General features: G+C 38.6%; 1 protein-coding gene across 4 annotated transcripts in view; it reads right to left on the minus strand.

The window, feature by feature from the left end:
- TCEA1 (transcription elongation factor A1) overlaps window positions 1–21554 on the minus strand; it is a 28491-nt gene extending 6937 nt beyond the window's left edge. The window contains exons 1-5 of one of the 4 annotated variants that reach the window (XM_065053542.1): window positions 21292–21554; window positions 14917–14979; window positions 9682–9787; window positions 1867–1954; window positions 661–806 (exon numbers count right to left, since the gene is read on the minus strand). In XM_065053542.1, the coding sequence (XP_064909614.1) occupies window positions 661–806; window positions 1867–1954; window positions 9682–9787; window positions 14917–14979; window positions 21292–21360 (472 nt within the window). In that variant the 5' untranslated portion in view covers window positions 21361–21554. Of the gene's footprint in view, window positions 1–660; window positions 810–1866; window positions 1955–9681; window positions 9788–13537; window positions 14584–14916; window positions 14980–20868; window positions 21057–21291 lie in introns of those variants that run through there. The other 3 variants (XM_065053541.1, XM_065053545.1, XM_065053544.1) reach the window with 3 other exon arrangements.
- Window positions 21555–22852: the final 1298 nt, after the last annotated feature.

Consider the following 22852-nt stretch of genomic DNA (forward strand, 5'->3'; position numbering starts at 1 on the left):
TGAGTCCAACTTTAGTTTTCTCTTAATCTGGCATAACATTCAATTAGACAGTTTAAAGACAACTCAGTGTACATGAAGGAGGAAAAGAAACAAACAAACAAATGAACAAAACCCCAAAACCGAAATGTCAGGGAATGTACAGATTCCCAGAAGGTATGAAGACAGAGCAATGCAAGACTCTCTTACTGCAGGTATCTCAATGAAACTTCAAGATTAAACCAAAACAAAAAGGAGCCTTCAAAAACCAAAATATGAAGGCCACAGGATCACTAGCCTAAGAAAGACAGGCATGCAGACAGTAGCACTCTCAGTCAGAGACAGGACAAAAAAATAGCAGCTTCCACAAAAAGATTTAAATGAGGCACTAAAGGGGCAATAACCTTCCTGAAAAGAGGATCCAGTGTAGGCAAGATATCAGATGAACAGAAGCCACAAAATGTCCTGTATCATCGGCAACAAAAAAGTATTTCAATACATTTCCATGCTGTCAAGTTACTCATTACTTGCAACTTGGATGAACTGGCCTATGGGTATATGCATACAAACGGGCATAAACAGAGTTTATTGTATCCTATGGAGCAGGAGAAAAACAGAGTGGGAAGAACTGAAAGAAAGAAGGAGGAAATAATTCAACTTGAAAATACAGTCTACAAAGCTCACCTCCTGTTCTGAGAGCTGCAGAGAGCATTTCTCTACATTTCACTCGTACAGAATCCGAAGTGCTTGGAGCCCGGGGAAAAGACGGGATGAAAGAATTTGAGGGAGCGCTACCCTCCTCCTTCCTGCTGCTGGAATTGCTACTTGAACTGCTAAAAAAAGCAAAAAGAAAACTAGTATTAATGTTTTTTTTCCCTCCCTTTCAGTAACTTTTTTCCATGGCAATATACAGGACTTTTGCTACATCCATTCCAAGGTATTCCAAAAAAAGGACCCAGGCCACCTTTTTAAAGCTACTTATAGCTCTAGAGTCAACACAATTTTAAAAGTGTCTTTAAAATATTCACTAGGGTATTCCATACAATAGACACACAACAGGTATTTCATTCCATTATGTGGCATATAAGTTTTAATTCTCAGTTATATTAATTAACATTATATATTAACATGAAATCTTTCCCCCCACCGTGGAACTTTACTTTAAAAAAAAGTGAAGATATATCACATAAACATTAATTCTGCAGTGAATGCACTGCATTCAGTCTGCTTACTGTAGTGAAGTGGTACCATGGTCATAAACAAACAAGTGATGTAGACTTGCAAACTGGAAACCAAAAAGTTTTCAGCTTGCGTCAGGACAAACGGTTAGCGGTTAAATTTCAATTTGAAATTGGCTGCTGGAAATAGATTCACTAAAACCAGAAATGCATAGAAGAAATGGGCTTGCAGATACTATTTTGCAAATGTTCTTCAGCTCCTATAGCGTCATAACATGGACTCATTTTTTCTGGTAACATGAGATTACCAAAAAAAGTGCAGAATGGGATTGTTTATTAAACATAAAGGCTAAGAGACAAAAGAAGTATTCTAAACCACTAACATATGCAACTACCACAAAGCTGTGACTGAAAGCTGTTTTACAGTTCTCAAAGCTCAGTGCTAGTATTGAGAGGGTGAGGTATTTGACAGATGAGACAGATGTAATAAAAAATAACTAGTCTGGCCATATCTTGACCGGTGGCTTTCATCTTCTTTTATGTCAGCAGCAGCAGGATTTACTTCCCTAACAACACTCCGTTTCTTGTAAAACTCTTAAGTATTTCAGAAAAGAATGTGGAAGTTGTCTCAAATATGAAAAATTTGGACCAAATAGTTTAATGTTATTTTATACTGGGTGAGGTTATTTGCACAGTCATGAAGATTAAGCACCTTTCTTCTCTTGCTTCAGGGCTGTTTTGTGAGGAAGATGCAGGCTCCTTTTTCTTTTCTTCAGAATCTTTATCAGTTGAAGGTCCATCTGGAAATACAAAACATGAGAAACCCTCTTTTATCCAGAAATTGTAACTGATTCAAAGCAGTGCTAAAATATTTGTGAGTTCTCTTGAACCTGGAAATACTATAGGCTCCCACTCTCTGCTTTGACCTTGTCTTGCAGTACAGACTTCCACTCTTCAACACCCTTCCCAGCCCCGCAAATAGGAGCTATGGCAAAACTTCACATCCTTTAAGTCCAGCATCTGCTTCAACTGGCAGTGAATACATGATGAACATGTAGACTTTTATGATTTACTTTTGCCAACTCTGCTGCATAAGGTAGACAATAACTTCTTAAACTACTGCATCAAGTCTCTGGAGTCTGTCTTCCATGTTTTAAATATAAGCTCCTACTAAACACATGGCATTCTTTTTAATTATATTCACTGGATTTCTACCAAAGGACTGAACTGAGTGAAACGGAGGTATGAAAACTATCATAGTTGGTATATGTAATTTTCATATGCTTTTGAAGGAGTTTTCCAGACACATACACACTATTTTTGGTGATAGCTCTCAAATTATTTGCCTTACTGTTTAAAAATACTTGAATTCGCCTTTCCTATACAGGCTATGTTTAATGATGATTTTACAAAAAAATAAAGATGAAAGCCTTTATTAAAAACGGCAGTCACAACATTTAACTTTAGCCTAGCCAGAACACATACATCTTTCCATTGTAAAGAGCAATTCAGGTGGCTAGATCGAGCTACTGCTTTGATTTGCTCTCTAGCAAAGCCGACTCTCTCCAGAGCCAACAGAGAGGGCTGAGTGAGATTGGCATCACTCACTGACAGATTTTGTAAATTCCTCTCTCTAAGCCCTCATAAAGCCAATATTACTCTTCTAAATCCATAGACTATATTATTGGAATAAGCATTTATTGGATACTTGAAAAAGCAGTAAAAACAAATGACGAAAAGGAAGGAAACTGAATAAGGCTCAGTCCTTCCCACAAAGATGTCCTAGACCAAGTATCTAAATCCTTGTTTAAGCATCTAAAAGCACGTTCATTTCCTGAAGAGCCCCATCCCCACATTTCTCAGGGGAATTTGGTGGCATGGAACACGGAAATTCAGATCTCTTATTCAAGCACTGGGTTTTTGGCGTTTTTTTTTTCCCCTAAAGAGTAGAAAATTACTGCACTGGCTTATTTTTAAAAGGAACAATTTACAATTAAAGCTACACAGAAAAGAGAAACTGAACAGGATTTGTATCTTTACCTTAACTTTTGAGTTAAGGAATTTAACAAACCAAATATCACTTTGTTAAAAAAATCATCATCATAAAAGGAGATCACATTAAAGAAAAAAGGAAATTAAACACAGTAGATTGTGCACTTGAATTGATTGTCTTTAATAAACTACAGGTGCTATTAAAAAACACTAATAAAGCTATCAATTCAATCAAGTATTACTTATAAAAAAGTAATTTCACTAGAAAGCAAATGAGGCTATAAAACTGCATGGATCACAGAAGTTCTTTGCTATGATACCTAAAGTGCACAACGTGCAGAGAAAGAAAACCAATCCCATTTTTAACATGCATATTCATATGACTACTCTCTACGGCAATAAACACTTCCATGATATATAATTAAAAAATATATTCTAAATATGCATGTGATCTCATTTACCCTCACCATTTTTTGAAGTATATGATAATTTTTGTCAGAGGCTTTAAGACAAACTGATATATTAAATAGGTACCTTGGGCTACAGCTCAGGTTCTGCAAATGAGCGCAGCTGCCTTAGAGCTGAGCTCTGCTTCAGCCCATTTACCTTCATTATTTTTTTCTGGCAAGCAAGTTGTCACATTCAGAGCTGACCTGGCTATCTCCTGCTTATTTTTGCATCAAATGCACCGCTATGGTACAGCTGGCACCTAGCTTGAGTTTATCAAATACTTCTATTTAGCCCAGCACCTGAGAACCTCTGTCCATACTCCAGTCGCTTCTTTCACCTGTGCAGGGCAGGTACACATGAGGCAAAGGTCCAGCTCTTCCTACACCTGCAGACCAGCCAGCACCAGTTCTTCTCAAACCAAGTTCAAATTTCAGCAGCTGGTGCATCTCCAGCAAATATGTCTTCAAATCTACAATTTCTTTAATCACTTAGAGTTTATAGAGTCTTTTGTTTAATCCAGTTTCAGAAATCTGAAAATAACATCAACAATATTCTCCGTTTGCTCCAAATATTCTCCTCAGTGTTTAAGTCATTCATTCTTATGGATCATACACTGGAGATCACCAAGAAGAGGAGATCCAGTGTCAAGAAGTATTTACTCTAAAACCCATACATTAATAAGGATTCCTTATTTTATTAAACTACTGTACTGACAAAAGACCAGAATGCAATTAACAGCCGGCTAGGCTAGACAGCATTCCAGCTATCCGCTGGAGAAAGGGAAAAAGTTACCCTTGAGAAACCAGAAGTCCCTCCTAATTAACTTATTTTACATTCAATGGCCACACACTGTTGCAAAGGAAAAATGACAGCTAATGGGAACTACAAACCACCACAGAAATTCTAAAAATGTAAGATGGCCCTTCTGTTAAAGATATTTAAAAATTACAATGAGCAAGTGATTCATGTTAGGAAGTCTACAGAACATCATAAATATTCTATAACATAGATTACAAGTTGCTTTAAAGAGGCACAATTACCTTTTCAACTTCATACAGCTATTAAAACTTAACCAAACATTTTTTTTTTTCAGAAACAGACTGAAATTGTTATCAATTTTAGGACTGAAAACTGTAACTTCACAGTTATTAGCTATGGTAGCTTCAGAAGGCCATAAAAAAATCTTTAAGCCTTTATTTTTAAATAAGCTGATTAATACTAATGCTTTTTTAAAATAATAAGAACAAGCTAGTAACATGAATTGACTACGAGCCATTGGAATAAGACTATCAAATTCTGACTACTGCATTGCAGTTTCTATCTGGGACTTGAAATTAATTCAAAAGATACTTCTACCTTTTCCAGTGAAATAAGCTCTCCAGGGTAAATATGACAGTGTCCTTTGTTACCAGAACAAAATTTTTAATACAATAGTATGCAGTCAGAGATAACATAATTAATCTGAATGTTAGAAGCCATTAATAGCTTCATTGTAGATTCTTCTAATTAGAATTATATTACAGGTTAACTCAAGACATTTGCTAGCAGCTAGAAAAAGAAATAGAAAAAATATGTATTGTTTTAAATTAATAAACATAACTTTAAATTACGACATTTTAAAAAGTAAGAATACTTCAGAAATGTTAATGAAAGATGCTTAGTTATTCCCTGGAAGCACATGAGAATTCAATTTAGTGGGTTATCTTATGTTAGTGATTCAGATATCACCACCAAAACTTGAAAAGTTTTTTAAAGGAAAGAGATACAAGAACAGGTAACGAATGGCATAGTCATTAATTTACCAATGACCCTCATGGTTAATAATTCTTTAGGCCCCACTTTCCAGACCCTGACGAAAATAATCTTGAGATGTACAAGCAGCTACACTTGTCAGAAATTCCACTGCAAGGTGTTGCAAGGCATGAAAATCAGAAAAGTGTCTTTCTAAAAGTAGCATAGGGAGGAATAAGACACTATAAATAAACAAATAATGAACTGTTTGCCATTGTAAAAGATTTTTTTTTTTAAGTGACAAAGGAGCATGACACATTAACTTATTTGCTACAAGTTTTTTCTCCTATACACTACGATGTAATTTGTATCACGTGTTATTATCTCTCCATTGACAATCCTAATAAATTATAGACCAACCAATTGTATATGGAACAGTTCCAAATTTCCACAGCTTATACTTCACATGGAAATGAAACTATTGAAATTATTCATGCACTTGGTATCTCATAAAGACATGTACCTTTCTTATCAATATTAAACGATAATCTTAAACAACATTAGACTGTAATTTAGGAACCTGTTTTGTTAACAATGATTTTTTGAGCAAAGCCAGTAGGTTAGTAGATGTTCTTGAACAACTTTACCTAATAACAGCATTAACATACCTGTAAGATAGTCCTAGATTGTACCAGCTTGTGCCAGTACAATCAAATTCAGGTTCGAAATAACAAAGGATTGCATGAACAAAGCAATCCGAGTAAAACACTTCTGTGAAGTCTGGCTGGTGTTATCTTTTCTTGACAATTATAAGCACTTGAACATTACTTTAAAATAAAATTACTCAGGCATGCACTTTTTTGAGATGGACATTTCAAAACATTTGTGGCCTCATTTTTAATTACTGGCCGTAGATGATCACACTTGCACTTACTGTTAAAATTATTGTCCAATCATTCTGTGTTTCCAGCTCAGTATATACACTTACTGCAATTAAGCTTACTTAGAGGTCTGGACATTCTTTTCCACTGTATACTTTTAGAGTTCAGCAAGTAATTATTTGTGATGGATAATGTTAAATGCATTAAAGCTTTTTATTTTTTTTTTTAATATAAAGGATCACCCCACATAACCTAGGTGGGTTTGCATAGATCCATTACCTGCACAGCATACTCTATACACTCAGCCACTTGGCAAAACAATCGTTACTTGCAAATCCCATGTTATAATTGACCAGTATTTTATTCTGAGAACAGAATTTGTTTCCTTATGTAAATTGTGGCCAACGCGGCTATGTGGTTAAACGTTCTTACAGTAGCATCTGAAAGTGATCTTCCAGTGTAGCTCACTCACTTGGTGAGTCACTTCAGACAACTCCTGCAAGCTCTTACAGGCAGCTTCCCAACCCCAAAAAAACACCGGTAACACGGCATGGCTCTGGTCCAGCCATCAGCATCTGGTGATTCACAACCTTACTGTGACTTCTTCTCATGTTTCTCATGCATTCCTAAAAGGTAAGTTCCAACAGCTTTCAACTTAGAAAGTACATGCAGGCTGAATGATTCTTGCCTAAATTCAAAATGTCTTTGATAAAAATAACTCACAAAAACTTCAGATCTCTGAGTATAACGCTTGGTACGATTAACAGCTGTCTGCTTCCACCTTTGATCCATACCATTTTACATGCACTACAAACAGCATAATCAAAATTGATTTCTCAAGCATATGGTATTTTGTATTCTTCTGAGAAAGTCAAAGCTAATGATAAAACAGAAAGTACTTTGTAAGACTCCCACTCATATTTCACCCAGCCCAGATACCCTATCTTCCACAGTTAATGAGATTTTTCATTCTAATGAATGACTGAGCAGTGAGAGGTGAAACATTTGCCCTAATACGCTTTACTATAAGGTCTACATTATGATCAAGGAAAATCTAGTTACATAAGTTTTGATTACAAGCAGTGCTATATTTTCAAGAATAATTTGATTTTATACAGTAAGTGCACAACCACAACTGTACTAGACCTGGCACAATAATGTACACGCAATACCTGCCCTGTAACAAAAATTAGAGTGTGCACAATGGTCACATACCCAGCTCAAGAAGAAGGTATTCAGCTCTGATTAATGTCAAATATTTGCTATTTACTTTCCAGTTCCTCACGTTTGACTTCACCTGATGTCAGCAGCCTTCGGTAGTCTCCCAACTGTCCTAAAACTATCTGAATGTGGCAAGCCATCAAAAAGGGAAGGTCCACCTTTCCCCAGCTGTATGTTACTGCCGCAATCCCTGTGCAGGAAACAGTAACTGCAAACAGGCTGGATCAGGAAACTGATAGAGTTGAAATCTAAGCTGGAAGAAATGAATAAAAGGATTGGTTCCCAACTGGTCCGTTCCCAGCTCCAGCCTCCTGGAGAGCCACTGGAGCTCCAAGGAGGCTCCTGTGCAGAAGGGGCGCCAGGAACACCCCTCGCAGCAGCATCCCGCACCCAAACTGCGACCCGCTGGCACCACAGGCTCATTCCAGACTCCTACAGCACCAACAGCCTCTGATCCCGGGCAGCAATAACACACCCTGTGTTTCACAGTGTTCAAACACAAAGATGAGTCAGTAACAACATACTAAGACAAGTTTGACTGACTTAAGATATTGTGTCAAAAAAAAAAAGAGGAGACAGAAGACTACTTTTACTGTCTCAACAAATAAATGGCAATTCCCTTGCTCGAAGGACAGCAATGCCCAGACGGGTCAGTCCCCCTGTCCCTCCCAAGAGCACTCCCGAAAGCTGAGAACTCTGTGGGAAATACAAGAGTATTTCCTCTACTTTGCTGCCTACACTAAGTTGCAGTATCAAAAAATTTGAGCTTCAGAGAATTAAAAAAAAACCAAACAAACAAACAAATGCCCCCACTTTGACAGGGCCTTTTTTTTTAAACTTAAATTAATACCTTGAGAGCTGGGTCACTCAATCCAGCTGCTGCTTTTAGGAGTCTTTAGAGTAATTCAAATTAATATGCAAGTCCATTTCTCCACTTATGTATCTTACCACTTTTATGCATTGGATAGAATACAGCGGGACTTCAAGTTCTAAGTGGAAACTTAAACATAAAAAGTACATAATTTTCACTATCTATCAGTGAACTCTAATCAGATCCTTTCTAAAGTATGCATTTAATTTATAATAAAAGTCATTATCATTATTTTAAAAGTCTTTTATCAGAATATCTAGTATTATCTAAGTTTAATTACTAAAACTAACCTAATTACTATTATCTAGCTTTCTAAAGGAAGGTTAAAAAAATGCCTGCTGTAGAGGTTATTGCTTCTTGCTAGAACTTTAAAGCTGTCACAAATTGTCCATTTCTACATACATATACTGTGACATAGATACAAAGTAATTTCTACACCATTTACAAGAGAGTAATAAAGTATCTGATAAAATACTTCACAATTGATAAAAATGAGGCTGACTTCAAATGGCAAGAGATTTTGTCACCTTCTGGTATTTAGCATATTTTTCTAGACAGAACAGTAAATATTTAAATCAGTGGAAAATAACATAAACTGCTTTCTATTTCAAAATTTCAAGCCTCCTAAATCTTAGTTTAACTAAACCTGGATACAAAGAAATAGAGTACAGCACAGTGTATGAACAAAAATACCTTGACAGTTTGAGATGTGAGCATTTTCAAATACATTAAAAATAAGTACTACAAAAAAACAGCTAACAGAAAGGTTTCATTAACTGCATTAATTGCTTTAAGGGCAATTAAACAAAAAGTATAAACTCACTAATTAGTATGCTGTTTAAAACTCTGAAGGTTTTAGAAAGTGCAGCTCTATTTCTCACTACCTTTAAGTTCTAACAGATTTTTTAACGTCAACTTTTTTACCGTTTTTTTTTCCTCTTCACAAATCACTTTATAACCAAACTTCAAAGCCTCCACCCTCTCATATGAGATTTTGCACAAGTTCTTCAGAGTACCTGTTATATTTGACAAAGGAAATAGTCAACAACAGGTTCGTTAGTGCTTGGTACTGCACTACACTCACTGGCTCAGCAGCAGGCAACCAGACTTCAGAAATGAGTCATGTCACAGAAGCTGACTTCCTACTGCCTGCCAGCCCAATACGAATATATTCATTTTTTCTATGAATACACTTTCACAGTAACGCACTGGTGATAGTCCAAGGGTAAAAAAAACCCAACTACATCAGTGCACAAAGTTTCAATACCTACACAGGAGCACAAATGTGTCTAAAGCAAGGCAGTGGTCAAGGATCTGCACCAAGACTGTGTACAGTTAAAACATGCAAGAGCAGGGAAAAAAAAAGCTTGAGTTGCCATACCTAACAGTTTCTTCCAAGACTTGATAAGAGATTTCGCTAAAGATGTAACTTCTTCATCTGTGCTTTGCTTGCGTATCGCATTCACTGACATTCCAATTCTGGTAGACTGCAACAGAAATAAAAATACACACTATAAAAGGTGACATGAAGTTAATTTAATAAGCATATAAAGTTGTATTTGACAGTTTTTTCAAAAGTATCTTTTTCTTTAGTTTTGTGGGATGTTTTTGTTCGTTGTGGGTGGTTCACTTTTTTGTTTTGTGTGTGGGTTTTTTTTTGTTTGTTTGTTTGTTTTCTTTTTGGGTAAGAATAACAGGATGAAATGCTGCAAGCCTTTACAGAACTTATATTAACAACATGAACATTTTAAGAACAAATGCAACAATGTTACCGTTTGTTTCCATCACAGAAGTTTGGGGCCCAGGGCAGGGTGGTGGGGCATGAGAGTTAAAGGGAGTCAATCAGAAGATTTTTCGCTCCCAAACGATTTACCTAAACTAAGCATAACATTCCAAACATATAGCTATGTAAAAATCATATGTACATCTTAACGTTACATAAGTTTTTAGCAAGGTTTCTTGCTTCAAAACCTTATTTTTCTCTGAAGCAATGACTATATTTACATTTTGGCGTGATTTTGGCTTGCCAACTGCTTCAGTGACTTCATACTTCATTTAGTGGCTGCCAAAGAAGTTGGAATATCAGTTGGGAGGGATATGTTTTAGATTCTTCATCATTTTGGCAATACTGAAGTTCTTCAAAATCTTCATCACAGAGGGCTCTGCTTTTAGAAAGGAACAGCAAGACCAGCCTGTCCCTGTGAAGAGGCCAGGATAGTGACAGGCTTTAAACCTTTGGCACTACTGCCACCTATGGAGTGAAGGGATTAATTTACAATTCAGTCCTTTACAGTCTCAGAAGATGAGGACACAAATTAAGCTCAACAGCCACAAAAGTTTCATTTTAGAAGACTTCTGACTAATGTGTTAATCTAACAGGTAGAACGTTTTCACACTTCTAGTTTCATGAGACAAGAAAAGTCTTTAACAATATGAGTATTTTATCATCATATCATATTTTGATTGATAAATATTTTTTTGATTGTTCTGAAGCTACTCGGTTTTGTTGCATTTAGTATCTACAGGAATCACTAAATATAAATTATTCTACTTACTTTTTCAGCAGCTCATCATAAATTTCCTTCTCTGTTAAAGGAAAATTTAAATCTTTGTGGCTCACTAAAAATGGAAAGGATTTGTTCCTGTAAATTACTCCTTACAACCCACACAACGCTTTTTGGGGCACTGTGGATGTGCTAAATGAGTGGAAATGTACTGAAATACTCAGTAGCTATTTCAGCAAAGGAAATACATCAAATAACCTCAGTTCTGAGCATCAGCTCTAAACACATATTTTGAATTAAAGAAAACAGATGGTTAATCACCTGTAACTGAAGTGTTTCAAGATAGACCCCGCTCACTCTGACTAACAATACTGGCCAGTGCTCTCGACATGTTAAACACATACTCTGGACACTATGTTCAGACAATAAAGAATAACACGTGCTTGGAACTCCATAAAACACCTATCTTACTTGAATGAGATAAACATATCTAAAAAAACGCCAACAATCCTCCACTGATAACTGGGCATAACCCCAGCCTACTCTCAGCCGCAAAAAGGAAAGACACCAACTAACAGACTTACTTAGGCAAGTGAAACTCATAATTAATTGGATAAATTAATTTCTTCCTCTTATCACACAGGAGAAACATGTTATGGTAATTGTCTAAACCACTGGCTTTGTTAAGGCAGTAGATAAACAGTTTATTTTTTTGCTTTTATACAGTACTTGATCTGGCCTGTCCTAAAGAGAGGAGAAGGAATGATCTACCAGTTTATTTGCCTGCAAATTGACTCGGGTAATCACAAAAGATCAGTGTTATTGTATTCTCTAAATGACTGTGCTTTAATGACAAACCAGCTATCAGTATCTGAAATTTCCTCAGTCTTCCAGCCTATGGAGTTGTTTGTGTGAGAGCCATTCTAAAAGTGGAAAACTCTGGTATTTTTGTCTAGCGCAGTGTAACCTGTGGAACTGCTTTATCTCTGTGCCAGTTTATAAGTGTGCAGGCACACGGAAAGTTTCCTCACCCTGTCCAAAACTCATTTTTAACAGGTCATTCTTCCCCACTTCAAATTCTAGAGCACTTTTCATGTGCTTTCTGAGAGTAAAGAGGCTTAGAGACAGCATAAACCAGCTGTTTTCACCCCCAAAGCATTCCTGCTGTAGGCCAAGCAGCCTTTAGCTGGTACCAGCCATAGTTGGCCTAAGTAACTTACAACTGAACCCAAAACAAAACTTATGGTGGCAGCCACTCTTCTCTAAAACAGGACAAATGAGAAAATATAAGAAACATAGTTGGGGAAGAAAATAAACCACTGAAGTGAGGAGAGGTGTTACGAACTTTAAAATGTAAGAGTATGAGGACAGAGAACTGGTGAGCACGTGGACCAAATGAGAGCCAGATCGACCCCTGCACATCAATCACCTCCAGGTTCCTGGGTCTCCCCGGCTCACCAGTGAGCTGGCAAGAAGTCAATAACAAGGACCGTACATCACAACCTAGTTCTGCAGATGAGTAGCTTCCAGTAAAACCTGTTTGTTAAAATAAAGACCGTCTGTCTTACTCACCATTTGGCTGCACACTACTCACAGTTAGCACTAGGACCATGATGCCTTTAATACTGTGCGACTGCTAAACAGATTTGCAATTCTGACCACCAGATAAATCACGTGTGTGGAAGGCTCCTGGCTCCCTGCCCAGCTGAGCAAGTATCAGCTTGCTTACATAAAACTCGTTAGATATAACACAGTTGTATTATTTTCTGTAACCACTTGAACCTTCTGTGGCAAAAACAAAGCAAGAAAGACACAAGCACAAGTCCAGACTACTGATGTGCACCTTCCTGCTCCACATACCTGTAAACTGTTCAGAGGACTTTGTTGCTTCTATGTGAGCTGGCAATCATGTAACAGGAAAAATCATCACTCCTTTTATTACACAGGAATAATTAAATGACCACATCAGCTAGCAGTGCTTTTCTCAACGCAGCCAGTTTTCAAAACTGCTTAAAAATGGGTGTGGAAGTATGCTTTTCAGTTGTGTCCTGTGTCTCACCAGTTCAAACACATCAACAGACATCTCAGTCTACACAGAGGAAGCAAGTGCCCCCACCCTCTCATGACCATCACCCTCTTTGACATCACCACACTAACGATCTGCTACCAGAGAGATGCGTGTGATTACTTTGCATTTCAGCTCTTGCTTAGCAAATTTGGGAGACTAATGTAGAAAATTTCTGGCAGACCTCACGTATTTATAAAATTGCCAACAAAACTAATGTAAATTTGAGTCTACACATATTGCTAAATGCCATCTTATGCAGAACAGCTGTTTTGAATAGGGTAATGGATACTTAAGAAAAACTTTTTAACTAAGCTACAGTCAATCTATTACACAAGAGTAGGCTAAAATACCTGATCCCTTTAGACCTACTGTAACACAGAGAAATGTCCTTTACAACAGTGCCTGCCCACATACAGATTAAAACCAATCATTTACTGTAAATATCATTTCACTCTAAAAACAAGTACCTGTCATATGGATAGGAATAAATAAGTTTCTTCCAAGTAGGACAGAAAAGTGGACAGGATTAATATGCAACCCTATATAAATTAAGTCAGGGTCACACAAGAGTTGAGTCTGTTTGTACTTAGCAAAATTGGGAGTCCTCCTCTGTTGATAACATTACTAAGGTTTTCATGGCAACTAAAAAAAAATAAGTTATCTACTTGTACATTCTTCCGATCCTCACGGTTCAAGGATAAAGTTGTTCTGCTGTTCTGTATAAACCTTCTCCTTCTAGTCTTGCTCTTCTCACTAAGCAGAAGCTTTGCACAGCAGCATTTACAGAATTTCTGGAGCACTTGCAGAGAGATTTTTCCTTCCAAAGGCAAAAACATTATTACACAAATACTTTGTATTACAACCTGCACAAAGAAACTCCAAAGAATCAGGCTAACAGAGGGGTTCTATGGGTTTTGTTGTTCTGTGTGTTGTGGTTTTTTGTTTGTTTGTTTGTTTCAGTTGGATTTTGTTTAGTTTTTAAGGAAGGAGGATGGACATAGGGGAGAAGGTGCAGTGTTGTATCAGCCATGCCATTCATGCATTTAGGTGACAGTTTCATATTCCTATTTTCTGTCACAAATAGTACTAGCAAAAACGTGCTAAGTACATTCTGCAAATACATAGGATGCATATGTCAAGAGTGACACTGCTACTGCCACTTAAAATTTGAACTTTATTCTGTATCTGTGACCATTAATTGTCACTTAGGAAAAAAGTCACTTTTTCAGTCTCTTCCAATTGAATTGGCTACCATAGCAAACCAGGTCTTACATTTACCTCTGCCATTTGAAAATTTTCACAGAAATAGGAAATACCTAGTTATTTTAGAAGAAAAGTTTTTCCTTGATGAATTACTTTACAAACTCTGAAACTTGACATGCAAACAGAGTTCACTGAGTTACATTTTTAAAGAATTTATAAATAAAATATAAATGCTACATTAGAGATGTAGATATAAGCAAAATTAGAGAGAGCATGCATGCAAGTGAGAGAGGTTGTACCACACCATCATTCCTGCCCAAGGGGAGCAAAAGGGGAGGAAGAACAGTAGTAGTATAATTACCTTAGGAAATACACTACTCAGAGTTAAGGGGGCAGGGGGGAAAGGTCAAATACAACTTGCCTGAACATATGAGTTATGCTTCTCCTCACAATCCAAAACCAGAATTAACTACATGAGAAAATAAGGTATCAGCTCCAATCATGTGCATTCTCCTTCAGAAGGAAGGAAGAACACCACATTTGTGTTAGTAAGAACCTAAGACTATATGTAAGGTAAGTTTATAAGCAGCACTTTCCCTTTGTCCATAACAAAAATCACTACTTTCAACTTAAACAGAAAGATATAAGAGCTTGCTACTGGGAGAAAACACGTCAGTGCCCTAAACCTGTGTGAAATAAGACTAGTTATTCTGTAATAACACCAATGCTTCCCTACATGGAAATCTACTTCATTAGTGCAAACTTCTTCCAAATTTGATGGCTTCACTTTCATCATCACGGTGTTAGTATTTGCAACATAACAACAATAAGAAAATCATACCTGTAACAACTCAAGGGTCATGGGAATATTCTTAAGTTCCTTCAATAAATCAAGAGCACCAGCCTGCAAAAAATAAAGGAAAAAAAGAAAAAAAGTCGATTTAGTAGCAATCAGGCACTTTAAATATAATATCAACAACATACACTTATCTGCCTGCAAAGTCCCAGGCTGGATTCAAACCATGAGTTCCCAATTTATCCACAGAACAACACCAGGACAAGGAATGTTCTGTTCCACAAACTCTAGGCATTAACAGGTATTAAATCAGAAATAAAAGTATTCACTCAAACACTAGAGAAGTTTATTTCATATAATTCAAATGCCAATTAAAGTATTCTGTCAATTACTACTTAACCAACACACATCCTCAAGAAAACAGCCTCAAGGGTACTTCACTTAACAGTATCAGAAACAAGCCAGACAATAACACCAATTTTCAGTTCAGAACAATCTCACCTGTTTTAGTTCAAGAACTTGGAGTTGAGAAGCTCTGCATGGTCCATCAATAATGCATATATGCACATATAACTATATATATATAAAACATACAGCCAACACTCTTACCTGTATTTGTGGTGGTATGGTAAAGCCAGAAAAGCTGACTGGTTTAAAAACTGTGATCAGACAGCTCTATTTTATTAGACACAGCTATAGTTTCTCCAACAGAAAAAGACAACTTTGTGAGTGTCCAAATAAAAAATGCTGAGCAAGATTTGCTTTCAAGTCTTATTTTTCGACTACTAAATTCAAATGAAATTCAATGAAATACATAGGTTAGGTTGCATAGATTAGTGCAGACAACACTCTCCAGCCTTTACCAGACTGGTCAAGCACCAACATGTTCCAATCCAGAAGTCAGAGCCCATCCTACTGTGCTATAACACCTGAGCTAATGCACTTGTTCACTATTCAGCTATGGTGAGTTTTACTTTTTTTCCTTTTTCCCTTGCTAAGTCCATAAGGAAAGGTACAAACTAATACTGTGTAAGCAGCAACTTTCTAGATAGATTAGTTATTTTCAGAGATTGTACTCTTAGGCATTAATACACTCTATACACAGCTACTCTGACTAATAATTCATTCCTTGACAATGCGGGCCTTACTTAAAAAAAATAAAAATTCATGAATATGAGTTCCATAATTTAACTTGTATGTCCTTGCTGATCTACCACTCTGTTTAAGCAAAGCTCTACACCATCCGCTTCTTACTATGCACACAATATAGCAGCTTTCTAGAGACTGAGGTGATTTTGCTGTTACTGAAGTGCACATGGTTCTGAACCTGTGAGCTACGAACAGCCAGAAGGCAACTGCCTATGCACAGAAGCAGCCACTCTACCCTGGCTAAGCCCATTACACCTTCCTGCCTTTTTTTTTTTTTCTTTTTTAAATTCATGAGGTTTGGAAAAACAAACCCACAAAATTTCCATTTTGCAGAGCATTGGAATTTGGTTCCTTACTCTTTCCTTACTGCTCTTTCAACTCATCCTATTTTGTTTACTTTAATATGCATTTTGCTTGCCTTTGTTTTTAAATTCTCCCTGACCAGCTTCTAATATGATACTTGTTGCAAGGAAACCCTTGTAACCTCCTGCTGCATCTGCAGGCCTACAATTTAACCACTAAAGATAGCGCAAAGAAAACAACCAGCAAGAAGCTGAGAGAGATGAAAGTGGAACTTCTGTGTCAGAATCAAACACACACTGCTTCAGACACTCTCAAATGTCTGCTACAACCCGATTTTAAAAACATCTGACAACAAACAAGCCTCTAAAACCAAACATTTCTCTATGTACCACCTACAGAAATCCAATTCACTTTAAAAACTGAACTTCTACTATTTTGCCATCCTAGATAAAACCGTTAAACTTTTATTCACAATATACAAAACCTCTCAAAGTTTAGCAGCGATGATGCAAGATTGGGAAATTCATGCTGTTTTCAGATGCTAAATTGAGTTAGCAAACTAAACCATTTCTTTCGCTAAACAGCCATCAGTGAGGTATCTTCTGTAAAAACACAGGTCCAAGTAAACCAAATTAATTCTCTGCTCTGCTACAGAACAAAATAAAATTGAAGAACATTTTCTTAACTGAAACCAAGTGAATCACGAAAGTCAGTGTGCCATTTTAAAATACTATAATCCGATAATACTTATCTCCAAACCAATTAAGTTATTAGGAAACTGTACACAGTATGTGATTTCAAAATAAACACAGGTTATTGTAGTCTGCAATATCAGCATAACAATGATACTCTCATGCTAAGTAGCGCTCTCTACACCTCATCTTAGAAACAGTCTAGTCAAAATTTCTTTGCCTCTGTAAAATCCCTTTCGAATTGTACATGCAAAACTAACTTGGATATTGCCAGTCTAAATACCTTCCAAAACTAGTAACATGATCCATAGGAGGTTAACAAACTATGCCACTAGTGAGAAAACAAACAAAAACTGCACAGGTTCTCTCTACACAGATGTTACCAAAATTTCTAATGCACTGATGTTTTCTAATCCTTCACTCTTTTCTAAACAATTATATTAGGTGTACCAAGAATTAGATGCTTTAAAATTAAATTCAAATTGAGTTTAAACTCACAGCAACTAAACAGTTTTTCATAACCACTTTTCTTATCATCAAGTACAATGCTCTCTTTTCCTCAAAGCCAGACTGAAAGTTGCATGGTAGAACTATAATTCACTGGGTCTGTTTATCTTGGAGAGGAGAAGGCTTGAGGGTGACACCTTACCCCAGAGTCTACAGCTTAGGGGGGCAGTGGACAGGGAGGTGCTGACCCCCCCTCTCTTGTGACCAGTAACAGGACACGAGGAAATGGGATGAAGCTGTGTCAGGGGAAGTTCAGGTTGGACATCAGGAAAAGGTTGTTCACTGAGAGGGTGGTCGGTCAATGGAACAGGTTCCTCAGCAAAGTGGTCACAGCACCAAGCCTGTCAAAGTTTAAGGAGCATCCGGACGATGCTCTTAGTCATGTGGCTTAGTTTTAGGTAGTCCTGCAAGGAGCAGGGAGTTGGACTCAATGATCCTTGTGGATCCCTTCCAATTTGAGATATTTTATGATTCCTATTTTTCTTATATAAGACTTCTCTGTTTAAAAAAACGTGAACCATTAAGAACATTATTCTAAATCTACTTTTAATGGCAGTTATATAACTGTATAGAAAGTGAAAGGCAATGCCCCATTCCACCTGGCTGGTTGGCTTCCAGTTTACCTTGTTACTGGAAATAACAGAAGTCAGTTTCATACAGATTTAGATTATTCTTCTCAGCTTCTCTGTTGATCACATCATAACACCAGAATGATGTTCTGTATTCATATTTCAAAGCTACGCTTGAGGCGATAGAAAATGAAATACATTTCTGAAGGCAGCAGAGCTATCCAGTTATAGTTCTGTTCTATTTAAGGAAGCAAACATTTAATAACAGAACAATTTTACATTCTCTTCTCTAAACTTACTCAACCATTCTCAATTATTCTAATCCATGGTACAACCTTATTTTTTATACCTATTCATTACAGCAACTTAATGAAAGAAAGGTATACTTACAAACTATAGGAAGGCACTACATACATTTTAACCCAATCACAGTTATTAATGAAATCTATTTCAAACAAATATTTGAAGTAAAGGCACAACTACATATATCGTAGTGTAGTAAGTACAATATTGCAATTATTATTTTGTCCTTCAAAACTAAAGAACTTCATATATCACCTCACTAAAATAGTTGTGAAATCTGCACGGCTACAATTAAATACTTAGTCAATGCAAATCACCAAGAGTGTGACTCAGGAAGGGTGTCTGCTCTAACTCCCTTTGCAATTCATCAAAAGAAATGGCAAACAGCACTTTGTCACAAGCCACGCCATCACCTTTTGTGTGAGAGATTAAGCATCTCTTGCCATCTGATTCTTAACAACTTTAGAGTGAAAATGTATCACAACTTTTTTTTTCCTATTTTATTGATTGGTTTCATCAGAACATTCTTGTTCAAAGACATACACCAAACACCTGTTGAGTAAAAATGGAGAAAGGAATACGAGAGGTTGTCCAAGCATGATTATTGAGCGGGTACTTATATAGGAATGCATTTTTCAATTGAGTTTCATCTTTGTGAGACAATTAAGTATATCTTCATAGAAATTATCTTATTAATTTTTCTAAAGTTAGCATTTTAACTGTAGGGCAGGATGAAGTAAGAGATCACATCGTGTACTTTAAAAATAAATATCTTATAAATGACAAAGACTAGTAAAAAAACCCAGACAAATCTCCTGTACTTCCCCTCTCCTACCACACAAGTAAGGCTTTTATCATGGTACACACACATGCTTCGGATAAACTGTCAGATCTCAAGTACTGGCCACAGAGGTAGCTCAAGTCCTCAGAGTTAAAAGGGTTTTGAGACACCAACAAACCAACAACAGAGCCACTTGTGTGTGGTAACAAGCTGGAAAAAACAAAGTACAGAAGCACAACTGGTGGTGGTGGTGCTGCTCTGGCTCATGGAACAGCACTGAAGACAGAGACCCAGGCGCTGGCTGCAACCCAGCACAGCTCTGTGTGGTCACATCAGACCGACGCTGAGCCCAGCAAAGACACCACACCACTCCATAGAGCTCTGAAAGTTAGCAAGGTTATATGTACCAAAGCATGAATACACGCCCACAGCTGCTGCTAGGAATTATATCCAAATTCCCGAGCCTCCCAGATCACCGAGAAACACCCTGTGGTCACCAGGAGCATCTCTGGGATCTCTGCAGCAACGCTCCCCAGCCTCAACACTTGTTCTCATGTTACCTGGGAGTTGCTGTTTTCCTTCTACTGTCAGAAGTCGATGCAAAAAAAATGAACTAACTGCACTTTATCATTCTTATTGCCACAATATTGAAATACTTCATAGCTGGTAAGTTTTCACCACCTCATAGGAAAGAACCACTACTCCAATATTAAAGTTGAGAAAGCAAGACTGAATTATTTTGTCCTGAAAAAGCATGGGTAACAGAAATACAAAGAAAGAAGCAGAGGACAAACCAGAAAAAAATATTCAATGAGTAAACATTGGTTGTAAAAAATTCTTCCCACACTGTATCATTGCAGGGTTCAAATGTATCGCAACATCAAGGACTCTGAAACACAACAAAGCCTGGCCTGTGTGTACTTGCAATGAATTTGTTTGGATTCTGAACCAAACAAATTTAATTGCTGTAATGCAATCAGTATTTCTACAAATATGCAAATTTTATTAAAAAGCATTATTTATAATTTCGATTATCTTAAAAAGCACAAAAAAAAAAAAAAAATTGCTGCACCCATTAAGACTTCTATAAACTGAAATTCCACCCATCTCAGTTCCAAACTACAACTAAGCTCTAGCACTCAATGCACTAATCATAACATATAGAAACATTTTAACTTTGCGTACTAAACCAATAGTTTGTAGGAAGAGCAGCAAGCACAAACATACGAGTTAAAAGAAAATAACAATATGCCCACCTGATAAAGAAGCAATAACTGGAGTCTATTATTTACTTTTATGCTATTTTATGTGTAATCTCTAGAAATAGTACAGACATTATATGATACCTAAGTAAATCCTATACCAAACGCATACATGAGAACAACACATGAACTAAGCTAACTGAATTCTACCACCATTCTGAGGCAGAAGTTACTCCTTGACTTGACAAACCCAGTTAAAGTGACATTCATTCTTTGTTTCGTGTTAAAAAAGTGGCTCACACCCCCCATCCGCTTCAGCACTTTACCCACACAGCTCCTGCTGCCCTGCCGCGGCAGGATTACGGTTATTCATTCACATTTAAGTTTGCACAACCAAATAAAACTGCAGCTTTCACGCCTGAAAGCAAAACAACCCAGGCAAAGGGACCACCCCTGCAGCTCTCCCCAGGATGCCTGCCCTCCCCACTCACCCCACACTCGAGCGAGGCAAATATTGGGATTTTAATGAATGGGCAGCGGGAGGGAAACGCCGATGGGGGCCAGGGCGGGTGCCCGCGGTAAGAACCTCTTCCCGGTCGAGAGCGCCGCGCTCGCAGCCGCGCTGCAGCGGGGGGAGGCGGCGGGCAGCCAACCCGCCGCGGAAGGAGGCCGGAGGACGGGGCGAGGCCCCTCGCAGCGGGCGGGCCGCGCCAGCCGGCAGCTCCACGTCCTCCCGCGGCCGGGAAGGCACCAAGGCCGCCGGGCACCGTCGGAGAACCGTCGGCGGGGGAAGGAAGGGGGAAGGGCCCGGCCCCGCTGGGAACAGGGAGCGCGGGGTCGGCCCGGGGCCCGCGGAGGCTCCGCGCTGCCGAGCCGCCTCCCGACGCGACGCGTCCCGTCCCGCCCCCGCTCACCGCGTTCTTCTTCTGCACCATCTTGTCCATCTTCTTGGCGATGCGGATGATCTCGTCCTCCGTGGTCATGGCTGCGGCTGCCCGAGCGGGGCCCGGCGCGACGCGAGGGGAGCTGGAGCCCTCGGAGCAGACCCGCTTCCCTTCACCCGCCCTCCCCGGGGTACGCGGCCGGGGCCGCCGCCGAGCTCTGCGGGCAGGAGCGCAGCCAGGCCGCGGCGCAGCGCCCCGACCCAGCAGCCAGAGCGGCGGCGCCAGGCAGCGCGCGTCGAGCGCCGGCCACAGGAGCCAGGCAGCGCTGCCACAGGCCGAGAACATCGGCGCGGGGGCGGGGCGGCGGGGCGGGGGCGGCAGCGACACGCCGTGGGGACGGGGACGGGGGCGCTGCGTGGGTGAGTCTCGCCCGTCCTCCCAAAAAGCCCAACACCAGTACGATTAAACGTTCTGACCTCTTACAGTGTCTCACCCTCTGCCTGCGCGTACCACGAGTGAATCACGGCAAAATGTGGCAGCAGCAACTTGTTTCCTGCCTTCAAGCTTTCCTTCAGCCGTCGGAAGGCTCAGAATAACTTTGATTTTGTTAGCTTTAGAACGATGGAAAATCCTCTCTCACCTGTAATTGAAAAGGTGCTTTTTTTTTTTTTAAGTCTATCTCTAAAGAGCTACTTTTCTATAAAATGGATCGAGGATTTCAAATTGTAATTTCAAATTGTAATTTTACAGTCAGTTCAGAATTTATAAGAGTCAGCACAAGAGCTGGAGATAAACTTCATCACACTCTAATGTGCTACAGCACTCCCATGTCTTAAACCAGCCTAAATCTTGTTCCAGTGAGACACACGCTGTTTATAAAGTTCCACTAACTTATAATATGCACCATCAATGAAATTCTGTTCATGAACAGAGTTACATGCCTTTATTACTGGGATTTGCTGTTGAAGAAAAGGAACAGCATAATTAAACTGTAAAATAAAAACATTTACTTCAAGAAAATGGTAGGCATATCTGAAGGTTACAAAAAGATTGCATGAAGATAATCTCTTACGAAGATGCAGGAAGGCGCTTAAACATCCTTCTGGAATCTATTAGTGAGTAGTCTAATGCTGTGGCTGCCTGAGTTGTAAACTTAGGACCGTAAAATATGTACATTTTGGAGAAGAGGCGAAAGGCATTCTCCTTGAAACGACACTGAAGGACATGATTACAGCAAGAACTGTCACTGCACTTCTGTGTCACGTACTTCGCAGCAAGGCTGTCCTGTGTTTTGGAGCCATATAGAGACAGGTGCTTTTCAGGTGCTCCTACGTATTGCTCAGTTCACACAATGGTCGCAGTGCCTGCCAGCTGAAAGGCCTGCATATACACTGATAAGAAGCAGTTAGAATTATTTAGAAGCTATCCAGGATCTTCCCACAGGTTAGATTCAGGCCACCGACTGGACAAGCACCACAACATTTAAGGAATTGTGCCAGTTCAGGTTAAATTCCATTTTGTCTAGATGCAGTAACCTAGTACCTGAGTGTAAATAATATGCTAACCTCAAATGAAATTTCTCATCATGTTT

This window comes from Columba livia, chromosome 2 (genome assembly GCF_036013475.1).
Source record: "Columba livia isolate bColLiv1 breed racing homer chromosome 2, bColLiv1.pat.W.v2, whole genome shotgun sequence".
Lineage (NCBI taxonomy): Eukaryota > Metazoa > Chordata > Aves > Columbiformes > Columbidae > Columba > Columba livia.